Genomic DNA, 17075 nt, shown 5'->3' with positions numbered 1-17075 from the left:
AAAAAAATTGTCAGAGACGGTCCTCCTCCATATCTCACCGGCCAGCAGATTGAAGCGGACATTGATTATTATGGAGCTCAGGAAACAGTTAAGGTTGGAGGAAATTTGCATGCACCTGGAAATATGCCTGATGGGTATGGTGTCTCTCACAATTGGCATAAGAAGAGTATATTTTGGGAGCTACCCTATTGGAAGGATCTTCTCTTACGCCACAATCTGGATGTGATGCATATTGAGAAAAACTTTTTTGAGAACATCATGAATATATTACTTAACGTCCCTGGGAAGACAAAAGATAACAAAAAGTCGAGGATGAACTTACCTGATATTTGCTCATGAATTGAGTTACATATCAAGAGCAATGGAAACATTCATGTTCCCATATTCTGGTTGTCATCAGAAGCCAAAACAACCTTGTTTGACTGGGTTACATCAGAAGTTAAGTTTCCTGATGGTTATGTTTCAAATCTGTCAAGATGTGTTAAACGAGGTCAAAAGTTCTCCGGAATGAAGAGTCATGATTGTCATGTGTTTATGCAACGACTACTTCCATTTGCTTTTGCCGAGCTCCTTCCAGCAAATGTCCATGAAGCACTTGCAGGTAATTACAAAACGTTAATATATATACATGCGTTATGAAATGTTATTAATTTGATTACTTTTGCAATATACAGCCATCGGCGCTTTTTTCAGAGATCTCAGCACACGTACGTTCAAGGAAGAAGTCATCGAACAACTTCATCATAACATTCTGATCATATTGTGCAACCTGGAGAAGATATTTCCTCCTTCATTTTTAACATCATGGAGCATCTAGTTGTCCCTACCGTATGAAGCATTGCTTCGTGGACCTGTTCACAACGGATGGATGTATCCGTATGAGCGACAGATGAAACATTTGAAGGGGAAAGCAAGAAATCTTGCAAAGGTGGAAGGTTCAATAGTTGCGGGAAGTTTGACAGCCAAAACATCTAACTTCACATCATACTACTTTGCTCCAACTGCTCGTACGAGGAAAAGAGTTCCTAGAAGATATGATGATGGTGGAGTACCGACATCATATCCAATTGATGGTGTTCCTGACATTTTCTGCCAAATTGGACAGTTTGTTGGTAAAACGAAAGAAGTATGGTGGTCATGTGAAGAGGATAAACATAGTGCCCACACTTATATTCTACTCAACTGCGAGGATGCAGTGACCCGTTACTTTGAAAGGTAAATATTTTTGTGAATGTTAATTATATGAATTGAAGTTAATTATGTATGACTTGATTATTTGTTTAATTTGCAAGATGTTTGTATCTCAAGTTGAAGAAGCAATACCAGGAATATCTGCAACTGATGTGGACACACCTAAAGATAAACACTTTGTCAAGTGGTTAAAATCACAGGTACGTAATATATCTCATACATTGATTAATTAAGTAAGTGTTTTGATACTTCAACATTAATTAAGAATAACTGCTTTTTGCAGGTTGATTATGACGATCCTTATTATCCCGTATGGTTTCACGAATTGGTTCAAGGTCCAGTTGCAAAGGTCACCACATCACCTATGTATTTCACACGAGGATTTACCTTTCACACATACGAGTATGGGAGACATCGGGCAACGAGTAACTACGGAATATGTGTGAAAGGTGAAACGGACTTTACGGGATCTTGCAGGAGATTATTGAAGTGGAATTTTCGGGGTTATTGAAGCTAAAATGCGTCCTCTTCAAATGTGAATGGTTCGATCCTGTTGTGAACCGAGGGATTCGGTATAACAAATTTGGTGTTGTGGATGTCAATTTTGGGAGAAGATACAACAAATTTGAGCCTTTCATTTTAACTTCACAAGTCGAGCAAGTAAGCTTCATTCCTTATCCTCGGCTTCGAACTTCCGGGATAAGGAAGGAAGCTAACTTGCAAGAAGAAGACGCTATCAATGAAGTTGAGGTACCAGAACAACCAACTGATGAAATCCTTTTGATCGACCCGCAAAACTTTCAATATGAAGATATTCCCGAAGATGCGACAAATGAAGCACGTGAAGACGAGTTCGAGAGAAGCGACGATGATGATTGTAATGATAGTAATGAGAACGAAAATGATTTAGAGTGATGTAATATTGATGAGAATGAAAACGATTTAGAGTGATGTAATATTGATGAGAATGAAAACGATTTAGAGTGATGTAATATTGATGAGAATGAAAACGATTTAGAGTGATGTAATATTGATGAGAATGAAAACGATTTAGAGTGATGTAATATTGATGAGAATGAAAACGATTTAGAGTGATGTAATATTGATGAGAATGAAAACGATTTAGAGTGATGTAATATTGATGAGAATGAAAACGATTTAGAGTGATGTAATATTGATGAGAATGAAAACGATTTAGAGTGATGTAATATATGTAACAAATGTTGTATTTCTCTATTGTAACGTATGTTTAAAGAAATATTATTTTTTTACCATCCTAATCAAGAAGATATGATATTAGATGATATGTGACTTTGGGGTTTAGGGATTTCATTCTCGGTGTTTAGGGTTAAGCGTTGTAAAATCGTCGTAAATGAAATAAGCCTGGTAGCTTCGTCGTAAACGGAAAAGCCTGGTAAATCGATTCGATGTAATTTCGTCGTAAATGGAAAAACGCGGGCCTAGTAAAATCGTCGTAAATGGTTAAATCGATTCCACGTAATTTCGTCGTAAATGGAAAAAGACGGGCTTGGTAACTTCATCGTAAATGAAATAAGCCTGGTAACTTCGTCGTAAATGGAAAAGCCCGGTAAATCGATTCGACGTAATTTCGTCGTAAATGGAAAAACGCGGGCCTGGTAACTTCGTCGTAAACGTGGGCCTGGTAAATTCGTCGTAAACCGATGTTTCGAAGGCTGCCTCGTTCATTCCTCCCAAACTCCTTTGCTCTCCCTCTAAGGTACACTCCCTTTCCTCTTCTATTTTGTTTTAAAGTTAGTCTAGGTGATTAGTTAGGTAATTAGTTTAGGTGATTAGTTAGGTGACGGGTTAGGTGACGAAATACTATAGTTTAGGTGATTAGTTAGGTAACGGAATAATTTTTTAATTATGTGGTAATTGATTAAATTTATTTTAATTTTTTAGATGGCTCCTAGGAGGAAACCAGCAGCACCTACTTATGTCCAGTTGTTTGGCGATGGTTCCGGTATATCTTCTTCCGGTCCATCGTCTTCCGATGTAGTTCCATACTCTCAGACTTCTTAGATAGTTTCTTTGAGTCCTCCTCCTCCACCGCAGATGCCTCCACCTCCTCCTCTAGCGGCTGCACATCAGCCTATCCCAGAAGGTGCAGTTCATCCGGATTTGCGTGTGCCTTCATATGCTTCATTCGCAAGATATACGGTGGAGGATTTGCTTGCCCAGCCTGGACGGGAGGGTTTGGGTGTTCTAGACCCGAGGAACTTATTGGTAAGTTATTAATTTTTATTACATTAAAATTAAAATTATATTTATTTTCTAACGGTTAAATTGTTTTTTTTTCAGGTTTGGGGCTAACAACCGTGTTAGCCGGAGCGTTTTGGCGACGATTAAGGGTTACTACGACGGGGCATATCCGATCTGGAGGAAGAGACCAAATCACGTTACAGGATCACTTGGTTTAAATGTTTTACGGTAGTATTTTTAAATTTACTTAAATTTTCACTTTTAAATATATATATATTTTTTAATATTTATTATTAATTGTAATTTCTTCAAAAATTTTGTGTTTCACCAAAAGTGGCATTGGTCTTTGGGAATCACCGAGAAGGTGAAGGCGGAATTCGTTTCAAAGGCAAAGATCCGCCTCTGCAACACAGTCTCCGATTGGAAGGACAAGTGAGAGATCTACGGGTATGAGGGAAAGCCCACTGGGCTCACGAAGGATGTGTGGGATGGCCTCATTGCCTATTGGGAGCACCCATCTTCGATCAAAAAGGCCAATTCGTGCTCGGCTTCTCGAATAACGAAGGATAAAGATGGTCATTTGCCCATGCTTCACAGAACCGGACAAAAACCTCATGCAGGAATCCGTCTAGAAGCTGTAAGTTTTGTTTTAAATATTTATTTTTAAATATTCAATTAATATAAATTTTAATATTTAATTTAATTTTTTTTGTAGTTGGAGAAGACGGGAGTCTTACCATCTCTGTCTGAGTTATTCAAGATGACTCACGCCACATCCGACAGAGTTTTTGTGGATCCTGCTTCTGAGAAACTCTTCCAAGCAGTGGCTGCTCGGATTGAAGAACGGGAGACGCAACTAACCCAGGAGTCTCCCGATGGATTACCCGTCACATTGTCCACCGAAGACGCCAACAGAATCTTCGAAGAGGTACAACTTAAAATTTTTGTTTACATTATTTTTAATATTTTAACATAATTAACTATGTTAATACATGTTTTAATTTTATAGGTAGCTCCTAAAAAGAAGGGACGGATAGTCGGTATAGGCTCTGTTAACGAAGTTGCAAGGGCAACTTCGTCATACAAAATTCGTCATACACTTCGAGATGGGATGAAGAGACTGCTCAGATGAAAGCTCGAATGGATAGCCAGCAGGTTCGTTTAGACTCTCTTGAGGATTTGCTAGATGTGATGGCCATGGGAAACCCGATTATGCAGAGAATGTTGAGTGAGAGACGAGCCGCTCTTGAAATGCCACCACGAGATCCCCAAGAGTCCGATCCAACCCGTCAACAGCCGAGCAACCCCACCAACTACTATTCGAGGATATGTAGTTTCTTTTATATTTATGTTTGTATTATAAATTTAAATATTATTGTATGACTTTTAAATGCTTTTTTAAAATATGTATATTTCGTTTTAAAATTTAAATTATTTTAAATTCTGAATATTAAATATAAATTTAAAATTTAAATTATTTTAAATTCCAAATATTAAATAAATTCAAATTTATTATATATTAATAATAAGAATCGATGTAAACTCCAAGTAAATATTTACGAGTGATTAACGTCGAAAGATTTACGAGGATTTTACATCGAAATGTTTACGTGTTCTTTACAACGAAAGTATTTACGTCTGCTTTACATCGAAACAGTTACGTGGAGTTTACGATGAAAACTTACGTCTCGTTTACGACGAAACCCTGCCATGCACTTTACGAGGAATTTATTTCGTCGTAAACGTAACAAGTCGTTTACGACGAAATCTCCGTTACGACGGACGTTTTACAACGAAACGTATTTCGAAGTTAATTCATCGTAACACCCCGTTTACGACGAATTTACAACGAATATTGTCCTCGTAAAAAATATGTTTTCTTGTAGTGAATTTCACTTGAATCCATTGCTATTTCTTCTAAAATAGAGATTGCGAGTTTTTTCTCTATATTCAGGGGAAGAAATAACAATTTATATTCTTTATTCTAAATTTTGAAGATTAGAGGAATACATTGAAGCAAATTCTATCTCTATTATAGAAATCTTTCTTTTTAGAAGAGAATATAGCAAAATACATCGGAGATGATGGTCTAAGAGAAATTAAATAATATTAAAAAAGTTTTGTAATCACATAAGAAAAAAACATAAACCCAAAAAAAACACACAAGAAGGTGGAGATGATATCAGTGTTAAAAAAAAGATTGTCAAAACAATATTTGATATGGGAATGGGATATATAATCTACTTATAACATTCATTTTTAGATGATTTCTGCATCATTTTTGCAGCTCGAGACAAGGCTTCGGAGAACTAGAAGAATAGTGATCGATAGTTTGTCTTTATTCACGTTAACTAGGCCTGGGCATTTCGGGTATCGGTTCGGTTCGGTTCGGATAGTTTCGGGTTCGGTTCGGTTCGGATAGTTTCGGGTTCGGTTCGGTTCGGATAGTTTCGGGTTCGGTTCGGTTCGGATAGTTTCGGGTTCGGTTCGGTTCGGATAGTTTCGGGTTCGGTTTGCTTACCTAAATAGCTAAACATTCGGGCGATGAGCCAAAGCTCACTCGAATTTTAGTGAAATATATATGGATCTTGGATTGTTATATTCATTTGAGTAAATTGTTTGATGAATATAATATGAGTTTTCTTAATTGTTAGATTTCTCTAATTCATGAACATCATATTAAGATTTGATATTCTTCTATTCCTGCATGTTAACTCCTCACAACCCATTTTCATTCTAATATGCCCTTAAGAAGGATAAATTGAATGGATCAAATTTCCTCCAATGGTATCGAAACCCGAGAATTGTTTTCAAACAAGAGTTTAAACCCTACTTGGAAGATCTGAAAAATAAAAAGACTTTTGAAACATCGTCTAGAGGTATTTATGTTATAGAAGTAAATGTTACTACTTCTGGTTCTACTTCATGGGTATTGGATACCGGCTGCGGTGCTCATATTTGTACGAATATGAATGGCCTAAGCAACAGTAGAATTTTAGAGAAAGGTCAAGTGGACCTACGAGTGGGAAATGAAGCAAGAGTTGTTGCATTAGCCGTGGGAACATTTCACTTATCTTTACTTTCAGACTTGGTTTTAGAACTTAAGAATTGCTATTATGTACCTGCTATAAGTAGGAATATTATTTCCATTCCTTGTTTGGATTTGGAAGAATTTCAATTTTCGATCAAAAACAAGTGTTGTTCCTTTGATCGTAATGATATCTTTTATGGTAGCGGTCCATTAGAGAATGGATTTTATATTCTAGACCAAAGCGTGCCTGTCTATAATATCAATTCATTGCATGGTCAAAGCTTCTATCATTCATTTGAATATAAACAGTAATTTACATTTGTGCATACATCAGTTTTGTTATCTTGGTTTTTTACCGTCTACTAAGCAGAATACCAATCTGTCACATTTCTTTTTGCGCTTAAACAATCTCAAACCTAACTTTTCGTTTTCCTGTGAATCACATTCTTTTTCGCTTTTATCAAGACTTTAGCTATGGAAACCAGTTCGGGATAAACATGATTCAATACAAAATATAAAAGCAGATTAACAAAAAAAAATGTCTATGATGATTGATGAATTACAGCAAAACCCAGTCTATCTCTACTTGAGATTCAGAACTAAATGCACAAAAATTTGGTTAACACTCACAAGTCCTACAGATCAAACAAACAAGTGTTGCTTCTTGCTTTGTCTTGTCAGTATATAAAACTGATTAGGCGAACTCTTCAACCAAGTACAAAGCCTCCCTCATAACAGACTCAAGAGTTAAACAGCTGCAGTTTTAGCTCACAAAGTGATATGTGTATTTGTTAATTAGGGAAGCATTCTATTGAGTCGAGTCTTCAGGGTAATCTAGGATCAAACCCGTTAGAGGAAGAATGCAAAGAACCAGCAGCTACACCAGACCCACGTTGCAGCTCAAACACAAGCCATCTAACCGCTCTACTCATCTGTTCCAGCCTTACTGCACTAATGGGAGAGAGACTAGTCGCAGTACCAACACTTTGGCCTCCTGAGTTTCTCGTTGTTAAACCAGTAGCCTCATCAACTAAACACTCAGACCCAATCCTCTGCTTCACAAACTCCTCAGCTTGATCACAAGCCACGCGGAAGAGCTCCCACTCCTCCTTGAAATCTTCTAATGCAGCATCAGTGAGAGTAGCCTTTTTTCCCGCCAGTACTCTCTTTGGACTCAAGAACATTAGCTGAGGCAATGACAAACTTCTCGTAAGCTTTGTTCAATGAGTCCACAATGCTATGCATCTCCATCCTCCCTCTTCAAAAATATGATGATCACACCAAATATCAATCAATTTCGAAACAATCGCTTCTCCAAACGTAATCAACAAGTAAGAGAGCTCACTAAAGTCTTAGGGCATAAGAAACGATCAAGAATATTTGTTTCTTCTTTTCTTATCACACAACACAGAGGAATAAACCGGTTTTAATCGTTGGTTAGACCAAATTGAATCTATGGACCGGTTTAAATCAAAGACCAAGCTCTTAGATTAATGAACTCAGTCTGAAGAACAGGAGAAGAGAGGAAGATGAGAAACTTACCGGAGCTGAAACAGGGAGTCGATGATTTTTGATCAGCTGTTTCCTTCTTTCTTTTTTTTTCTATCTTTGTATTTATATGGTTAAGCTTATTGTCTAACCATTAGGGTCGAATCACAACTGTAGATCGAGACCAAGTTTAATACAAACCGAACCTAGATAAACCGGATCTGCATTATTATTATTATTTTTCGGTGTAAATTGTACGCTAATAAATATGTTAATGCGTGTTTTATATTTGTTTTCAATATTATTTCTGCCTTAGAACTTAAATTCAATCTAGTTTTATGGTTTCTACCATATTTGCAACTTGACTAATAGGAGAGAGAGGCTGTAAAACAAACTTGACTAATAAGAGAGGAACATAGCTAAATAGAGAGGATGGATAGCCGGCCATCGACATTAATCTATTGATTTGAAACGACTTGATACACCTAAATTCTTAATAGAAAATTCCAATTATAGAGCAAGAAGATAATGTTAAAAAACCTCAAAAATAGCAATACCTACGTGTATATATAACACCATAAAACACAACACACAACACACAAGTTTTAACAATACGAAAAATATATATATATCTAAAACATCTAGAAAGAAAGAAACAAAAAAAATGAAAAATATTTCAATCTTTCTATTTGTTTTTACACTTTGCATGATCGACAATGTATATGGTGGCAATTTATTGAAAGGGGAGAAGACAACACTCTATTTCAGGAACGGCCTTAGTTACAAGAAATGGCTCAAGGTACATTGTAAATCAGGGAACGACGATATGGGTGTCCACTATCTGAAACCGGGTGGAATCGATTACACATTCAGTGTCCACGACAACGTTTTCGGGGGTACGCTTATCTGGTGTACCCTGAGCAAAGGACCTGATTATAAGGTCTCTTCTAGGTTTGACGCCTATAAACAGAACAATGATAAGGCTCACGGAAAGTCATATAACTATCTTGCTAAAGATGATGGCATCTATCACAGTAATCTTGTGGAATTTAAACTTCACAAGAAGTTTGACTGGAAATAGAGATCACAAACTAGATCTCCCGTGTTATCAGATGTTTTCAATATATGTACTTATATATTAAAACCATTTATTTGTTATACTTGTAAAAACCAGTGATATACTTGTAAATGTATAAATGATATACTTGTTAAAGTTGTTCTTATTTGTTTCACTGTATTTAAAATTTATAAATTAAACTTTGGTGTTATTCAGTATATATTTTCTAAAAGTTATAATTTTTCTATCGTTTCTTCATTAGATCATGACGCGAAATGATCTCAAAACCCTTAACAACCAATTTAGCATATGCGAACTAAATCAATCTCCAAAAACTTAACATACAATTCCAACCCAGATTTATTAATAAGCTCTAAGTTACGTGCAATGAATACTATTTATAAATTTTAAATATAGTCAGGTATATGCATGTGGTAGTCTTTTTTACCGTTTTCAGATTCTCTTAAGAGCATCTAGCATTTAGAATAATTTCACTTCAATCCACGGCTATTTCTTCTTTTAAAATAGAGATTATTAGTTTTTTTCTCTATATTTAGAAGAAAAAATAGCAATTTCTATTCTTTATTCTATATTTTGAAGATTAGAAGAATACATTGAAGCAAATTCCATCTCTATTATAGAGATCTTCTATTTTAGAAGAGACTATAACAAAATACATTGGAAATGGTCTAAGAGAAATTAAATAATAACGACATAACATAAACCTAAAAACACACGCAAGAAAGTAGAGATGATATCAGTGTTAAAAAAAAGATTGTCAAAACAATATTTGATATGGGACTGGGATATATAATCTACTTATAACATTCATGATTTTTAGATGATTTCTGCATCATTTTTGCAGCTCGAGACAAGGCTTCGGAGAACTAGAAGAATAGTGATCGATAGTTTGTCTTTATTCACGTTAACATAATCTGAGAAGTGAAATACTCTACATTCTACAACGACCACCATCACGAACTATTGTTCGATTTTTTTTCTTCTTCTTGTAAATGGCTATTTTGTTGGTGTGCTTGCTTCTATACCATTTTGATGTTTCTCTTACCTATTGTTATATCGTCTCTCATCATCCTATTTAATTTCAATATTTTCTCCATGCTTTTATTATTATGTTTCCATTATTATCTATATTCGTACAATCTAGTTTAATGTTTCTACATAGTATGTAACGTAACTTAACTCGATTAAAAGGAGAGTCTATAAAACAAACTTGACCAACAAGAGAGGAACATACCTAAATAGGGAGGAGGCCATTGGAAAAAATCTTGAAAACTTGATGGGATCAATCTATTTTTCCGAAACGACTCGATAAAATCATTAATAGAAAACTTCCAATAATAGAGTAAGTAGATAACGGAAAAACTCAAAAATAGCAATACTATGTGTATATATAACACCACAAACACAAACACGAGTTTTAACAATACATACATATATATCTAAAACATCTAGAAAGAAAGAGAAAAAAATGAAAAATACTTCATTCTTTCTATTTGTTCTTACCCTTTGCATGATCGGCAATGTAGGTGCAAATATATTCCAACGGGCCAATACAACACTCTTGTTCGTGAACGGCCTTCGTTACAAGAAATGGCTCAAGGTACATTGTAAATCAGGGAACAACGATATGGGTGTCCACTATCTGAAACAGGAGGGAATCTACTATTTCAGTTTCCACGATAACTTTATGGGAAACACGCTTTTCTGGTGCACCCTGAGCAAAGGACCTGATTATAAGATCTCGTCAAAGTTTGATGCCTATGTGGAGGACAATAGAGAGCTTCACGGAGACACATATAGCTATATTGCTAAAGATGATGGCATCTATCATCAAAATCGAGTATATCCTAAACTTCACAAGAAGTTTGACTGGAATCGGAGATACTAAACAATTTCCCTCATGATATCAGATACTTTAAACATATGTATGTACTTGTATATTCACTGATTTGTTATACTTGTAAAAACAAATGATATACTTGTAAATAAGACAATGATATACTCTTGTAACTAAAAGTCTTTCTCATTTGTTTCACCGAATTTCAAAATTTGAAGTTAAACTTTGGTGTTGTTCAAAAATATAATTTGATTTTAATCACATGGGTTTCTAAAATTCATATTTTAAGGTTTCTGATGAATGCCATTGACGCGATATGATCTCTAAACCCTAAACATATGCCAATCGAGCTTATGTAGACATGCAAACTAAATTAGTCTCCAAATACTTACCATACAAAATTAACAAACCTAAATCCTCAAAACCCTAATATCATGGGTTGGAATGCCGATATGTATTGTTTCGACATTAGAAGGCCGATATGTATTGTTTACTGCAGTTTCTTTTTTTAATCAATTCCATGTATACACACATAAAATGATACGTGAATATTTACTTGGAAGAAGAAAAAAAACCTAGCAAAAAAAAACATTAAGGATATAATTTTACTTACAACTTACATTTTAGATGATCTCTGCATCATTAGTTGAAGCTCAAGCAAGGCTTCGGAAAACTAGAAGAATAGTGATCGGTTTTCTTTATTGAGTAAAATTATGCTTCTTTAGTGCGTAAAATTCACTGATTCACCCAAAAAAGTAAGAGTCACTGTTTTGGTTGAGTTATATTCAAAGTTCAAAGATATGGCCTTATTTTGTTTTCATTTTTTAAAATCAAAATATAACAAATACAAACACAAGTTGATTACAACCATCATAGATGTTTTCAACTATAAATAAATTCTTCAAATTAGCAAAAAAAAAAATTGATTATACAAAAATTCAGAACAACCGCACAAAACAAAGAAAGAAAAAACCTTAACCATTAGTAATAGTCTATTATTACAAACGAATCCTAATATTAGCCAAAGCCAAGAATATAGCTAAAACTTCAATAATTTATGTAAAACTTCAAGAATCTATGTAGTATATATATACCACAGAACAACATCAACAACAAGTCATTCAATCAACAAACATGAAGCTCCTTTGTTTGACTTTTGTCTTCTTGGTCTCCACGACTCTTACAACCGCAACTCCTCCAGACGCAACAGTCTACCAAAACTTCCTCCAATGCTTCACAACCCAAACGCGCGCTCTTCCCAACACCTTAGCCGACGTCGTTTTCCCGCAAACCGCAGCCGGTTACACCCCCGCCCTACGCAACTACATCCGAAACGCGCGTTTCAACACCACCGCGTCTCCCAAACCCGCGATCGTGATCGTCGCGCGTTCCGAGGCCCACGTCCAAGCCGCAGTCGTATGCACCAAAACGCTGAAATACCAGCTTAAAACCCGAAGCGGCGGCCACGACTACGAAGGCGTCTCTTACGTATCCAACCTCCCCTTCTTCCTCCTCGACATGTCGAGCTTCCGCGACATCACCGTCGAGGGAGAAACCGCCTGGATCGGAGCCGGCGTCACGCTAGGTGAAGTCTACTACCGTATATGGGAAAAGACCAAAACACACGGCTTCCCCGCCGGAGTCTGTCCCACCGTCGGCGCCGGAGGGCACATTAGCGGCGGCGGGTACGGAAACATGATCAGAAAGTACGGTCTCTCCGTCGACTACGTCACAGACGCGAAGATCGTGGACGTTAACGGGCGCGTTCTTGACCGTAAAGGAATGGGAGAAGATCTCTTCTGGGCTATTAACGGAGGAGGCGGGGCGAGTTTCGGCGTGATCTTGGGTTTCAAGATCACGCTCGTCCCCGTCCCCGAGACCGTTACGGTCTTCAGGGTCCAGAAGAACTTGGACGAGAACGCGGTCGACATGGTTCACAAATGGCAGTTCGTTGCTCCGAAAACCGATCCTGGTCTCTTCATGAGGGTGTTATTACAGCCCGTGACGAGAAACAAGATGCAGACCGTTCGCGCCTCGGTCTTGGCCTTGTTTCTCGGCAAGTCGAGCGAGGTTTTGTCTCTACTAAACAAAGACTTCCCAGAGCTTGGTTTAAAGCAAGAGAACTGCACGGAGCTCACTTGGATTCAGTCCGTGCTGTGGTGGGATAACCACGACAACGCTACGCTGGTTAAACCCGAGGTGCTCCTCGAGCGTAACTTGGATACGGCGTCTTACGGGAAGAGGAAGTCAGATTTCGTGGAGAAGGAGATTACTAAAGAAGGGTTAGATTACTTGATGAAGAAGATGATCGAGGTTGGGAAGATTGGTCTTGTGTTTAACCCTTACGGTGGGAAGGTGAGCGAGGTGGCTACGACGAAGACTCCTTTCCCGCATAGGACCAAGCTTTACAAGGTGCAGCACTCGATGAACTGGAAAGATCCGGGGCCTGAAGCTGAGACCAGTTTCTTGGAGAAGGCGAAAAGCTTTTATAGCTACATGGCTCCTTTTGTGACCAAGAGCCCTAGACACACGTATTTGAATTACAGGGATTTGGATATTGGAGTTAATACTCATGGTCCGAATAGTTATAGAGAAGGAGAGGTTTATGGGAGGAAGTATTTTGGAGAGAATTTTGATCGGTTGGTGAAGGTGAAAAGTACTGTGGATCCTGAGAATTTCTTTAGAGATGAACAGAGCATACCTACCTTGCCTAGCAAGCCAGCTAACACACCCGCTAAACCAGCTCTATAAACCCTAGTTCATAGCAATGTTGAAAGAAGCGCCAGGCAGAGAGACCTAGAGCCAATAACAATATCTATAAACTGATTACTTTGTTTTTTTTTTAATTTTGTAAATAATAATACACCATTTGCTAAATAGTGTATGAATCTTACTTTAGTTCTGTCTGAATCCTACGAACATAGAAAACTCAAAGTAGTGAAACAGAAGAAGAAGGCTGCTTCTCAAAAACTTCTGGCTCGATGCTAATACAGATACTTTGGCAGACCATCAGGTGGATTCAGGCAACTCAGAAAACTTGCCTGATGTTTATGTTGATCCTCGAAGTTTTGATGTACTCTGCGATAAAATCTCCATTTTCATGGGGCAATTCTGATTCAAGTGCGCCAATATCTGCATTTTCTTCATCAATGAAGATACGGGGCACGCCTGCAGCATCAACAGATATCATATCAGACCAAACAGTGAGAGAAAATGAGAAAACTAAGGATTTTTTTCTTGTAAAAAACACAGGTAAGCTGGTAATGCAAATGAAGTAGGTTTACCGTGAAAGCATTCCCTGGCTTCTCCAGCCATCAGTACAACATCTCCACTTCTGAGATACATAGCATGAGGAGGATCCTCTTTTGATTTTCCTCCTAAGAGGAAAATAGCTTTACACCCCAAGCTGCGTAAGATGAAACACAGTCACTCTATTGCGCTATTAAGTTTTGCTTAAAAAAAAACAAGGCAAAGATGGTATACCTCATGCTTACTATTGGTTTACTCCAGTCAGCTTCCATGTCATCAAGATGGCCTCCAAGGGTATCACCTAAAGAGTGAAGTCAAATAAGTCCTCAAGTGTTCAACACTCTTTTAAAATTAATCTAATGCATTGGAATACAAGTTTTAAAGATAACTCTACCGAAGCCAAAATAGTTTACAATAGCACCCTCTGGACGGAACTCCTCCCCTGCAGGCATTGCAATGGCAGCGTGTGTCTTAGCTAGTTGACAAAGTGCATCAGGGATGTTGTTATGAGGCAGAGAAACATCATAGTTGCGCTGAAGAAAAAAGGCGAAACAATCAGCATCATTCCAGGTATTAGTAGCAGTAGATACTAATCTATTTCATCAAAACAAGTTTCAAAAACCGACCTTGGACCAATCAAACTGTAAACCTAGGGTGCTCCAACGAAGCTTCCTCAACAGAACCGAAGCTGAAACTGATTTGCACCTTCGTTGTTTAACTTTAGCAGTAGCTTCTTCACCATCATAGAACTTCCATATATTAGTATCCTCCTGAACCAACACCTTGTTTGCTTTAGCTGAATCAAACAAATCAGCAACGGGGCCATAAATAGCATTGTGGTTTGTCCTATTCGGAGGCTGAGGAAAACTCGTCAAGCTCTCTCTGATCCATTTGCACTGCTCCTCCAAGCTCAACGCATTAGGGATAAAGTAAAACCCTAAATCAAAAATAAAAATTCACACTTCACATAAGTTTCAACCTTTCATTGAAAATCTTCATACCCACAATCAAAAATTACAAAAACCTGACTCTATTGGATCATAATTTTGACTTTACCAGGACGATTCTCGATGCAGAAAACAGAGGAATCAGACTCTGCAACCCTAATTCCGTCGGGTAAAACACCGGTTCTGTTGAAATCTTGTGAAATTGAATTGAAATCGAGAACCGATGACAAATCGACCGGTTTAGGTAGCTTCTTCCTGCGAGGTTTGAAGAGGAAGGATTCAACAATGGCAGTGATGAATGGGAGGAGATTTTGAAACAAAAGGTGCTTACTTTCTGGAGAACTTTGAGTCTTGTTCGTAGTAAAGTTTGTATTGTTTCTCTGCTCGCCGGAAAGCCGTACGATCTGCGTCGTCAGAGACGTTGGCCGATTCGTACATCTTTACCACCCGTCGACGATTAAATCTCTGACTCTGGAAATCAAGGAGTTTAGTTTTGTTTTCGCTTTTGGACTAACTTTTTTTTAATTTCCAATGAAGACATTGGTCTTTCTCCAAAATTCTTTTTAGACCTATTTTTGAAAAACGTGGACAAACGAACCCCCTGCAGTTCTTCTACTTTGTAGTTTTCTAACAAAGCATGCATGCATACATCTTTTTTGAGAAGTAATTGAGTGTTGTTTTGTGATGATGACACATGTACTTTGATTTTGAAGCTTCCGTGGCTAAAAAACGTGCTCAGCACGCTCTTGGCCATCTACAGGTCCCAGTCATCCCAACCCCGAAAGGTTTTAAACCCAGTCTCAAAGTCTAACCGATTCTAAAGGTCTTGCCTTCTATTTCTTGCAGGAATTCACCTGTTTCATACGTTTGCTCGAGTGTTAAGCCACCATTAGACCAACCCCATGGGAAGTTTTAACGAAGAGGTTCTTAAGAAAAAGCAAAAAAAAAAATATCTAAAATGCATTTAAACTATAGAACCCGGTGTTAAATAGGGAGCTTTAAGAATCAGTAAACACCCCTTGTGTGGCCATCACTCATTGGCTATTCCTTAAAAACGAAAGGGAAAAAAAATTTCATCTCTCTTTCTATCTTCTTCCTTCTCTCTTCGGTTCTTCCTTCGATCTTCTTCCTTCTCTGTTTGCATGTTACCAAACCGATCGATCACTGCTCTCAGTTAGGTATTTTACTTTTCTCCCTTTCTCTCTGTTTGATTTCGGCGTTAGGGTTTCCAATTTCGTCTTGGTAATCACTGTAAGCGATTTATGAATTTTGAAATCGTTAGAGAAGAGATACATCAATTTATTGGACATAAAGGGATTATTAGGGTTGGTTAATTTCATGGTTCATTGTGGTCAATTGATGGTTAAAGTTGGGAACTTTGTGGATGTTATGTGTATTACAAGCAGAGATGTGATTTGGGTTTCTGGTCACTATGCAGATTCAGTGAGTCCTGGAGATGTTGGGCTTGAAGGGAAAGCTCAAGACGATGAAGATCGAGGCTATGGAGTTTCCTGGGGTTAGCCGTGTCACCAGAGTAGGAAGATGGGCTCAGCCGATCACATTCTTGAACATTCATGAATGTGATACTTTTACAGTAAGTGTCTTTGAAATTGTTACTGGATTCTTCAGTTCTGGTAATAGAATCAAGAAAGTTAATTTAATAACACAGGATATTCTCTTGGAGATGATTTTCAACTCTTTTGGTCTTCAAGACTGTAACTTATGTGCACCAATGCTTCTGTGTTGTTTGTGTATTTCTTTCACTCGGCTTTGTAATTCCTTTTATTTAGTATGAAAGCTTCTTATAATTTTTTTCTTACGTTTAACTAGTTTCGGGTATTGGTGCTGGTTCAATTTGATAAACACGTACAACTTGTCAATATCACATATATATATCTATCTATTTGGTCAATATCTGTTGTGTTTTGCTCTTTTGGCTTGACCCTTCACTCTGTTGTGTACTCTCGGCCAGCTCCTCTTCTTTTACTCTGTTACTGTGCTCACTCATCTCTCTGTGTATGTTCACTCACT

General features: G+C 37.5%; 3 protein-coding genes and 1 pseudogene across 4 annotated transcripts; 2 read left to right on the top strand and 2 right to left on the bottom strand.

The window, feature by feature from the left end:
• Positions 1–7253: 7253 nt before the first annotated feature.
• Positions 7254–7690, bottom strand: LOC106311446 (annotated as a pseudogene).
• An 870-nt stretch (positions 7691–8560) lies between these two features.
• Positions 8561–9142, top strand: LOC106307533 (pumilio homolog 15-like). Its single transcript, XM_013744513.1, has one exon. It carries the CDS (start codon positions 8598–8600, stop codon positions 9012–9014), a length of 417 nt encoding a protein of 138 aa, XP_013599967.1. The 5' UTR covers positions 8561–8597; the 3' UTR covers positions 9015–9142.
• A 2724-nt stretch (positions 9143–11866) lies between these two features.
• On the top strand, positions 11867–13638 carry LOC106307531 (reticuline oxidase-like protein). The gene has a single exon (XM_013744510.1). The coding sequence runs from the start codon at positions 11983–11985 to the stop codon at positions 13597–13599; it is 1617 nt and encodes a 538-aa protein (XP_013599964.1). The 5' UTR covers positions 11867–11982; the 3' UTR covers positions 13600–13638.
• On the bottom strand, positions 13472–15506 carry LOC106307532 (alpha-ketoglutarate-dependent dioxygenase alkB). Of its 2 annotated transcripts, XR_001263350.1 has the most exons (8): positions 15376–15506; positions 15154–15299; positions 14724–15034; positions 14492–14630; positions 14332–14398; positions 14133–14254; positions 13743–14016; positions 13472–13644 (listed from the first exon to the last, which is right to left on the bottom strand). XR_001263350.1 is itself a non-coding variant. In XM_013744512.1 (7 exons), the coding sequence occupies exons 1-7, from the start codon at positions 15480–15482 to the stop codon at positions 13877–13879; spliced, it is 1032 nt and encodes a 343-aa protein (XP_013599966.1). In that variant the 5' UTR covers positions 15483–15506; the 3' UTR covers positions 13649–13876. The 2 variants fall into 2 exon arrangements, 1 of the variants encoding a protein (XP_013599966.1); XM_013744512.1 differs by lacking the exon at positions 13472–13644 and having other exon boundaries at positions 13649–14016.
• Positions 15507–17075: the final 1569 nt, after the last annotated feature.

The sequence above is a fragment of the Brassica oleracea genome, chromosome C8, assembly GCF_000695525.1.
Source record: "Brassica oleracea var. oleracea cultivar TO1000 chromosome C8, BOL, whole genome shotgun sequence".
Taxonomy (NCBI): Eukaryota; Viridiplantae; Streptophyta; class Magnoliopsida; order Brassicales; family Brassicaceae; genus Brassica; species Brassica oleracea.
The sequence above is the reverse complement of the archived record's forward strand: the minus strand, read 5'-3'. Positions and strand labels throughout refer to the sequence as shown.

Bases quoted from the DNA above. Each gene is read 5' to 3' on its own strand.
- LOC106307532 (XM_013744512.1), bottom strand. From the start codon at position 15,482: ATGTACGAATCGGCCAACGTCTCTGACGACGCAGATCGTACGGCTTTC. The intron at 15,035-15,153 runs GTAAAGTCAAAA...TTTTTGATTTAG, and splicing joins CTGCATCGAGAATCGTCCTG to GGTTTTACTTTATCCCTAAT. The intron at 14,255-14,331 runs GTATACCATCTT...CATCTTACGCAG, and splicing joins AAACCAATAGTAAGCATGAG to CTTGGGGTGTAAAGCTATTT.
- LOC106307533 (XM_013744513.1), top strand. From the start codon at position 8,598: ATGAAAAATATTTCAATCTTTCTATTTGTTTTTACACTTTGCATGATC.
- LOC106307531 (XM_013744510.1), top strand. From the start codon at position 11,983: ATGAAGCTCCTTTGTTTGACTTTTGTCTTCTTGGTCTCCACGACTCTT.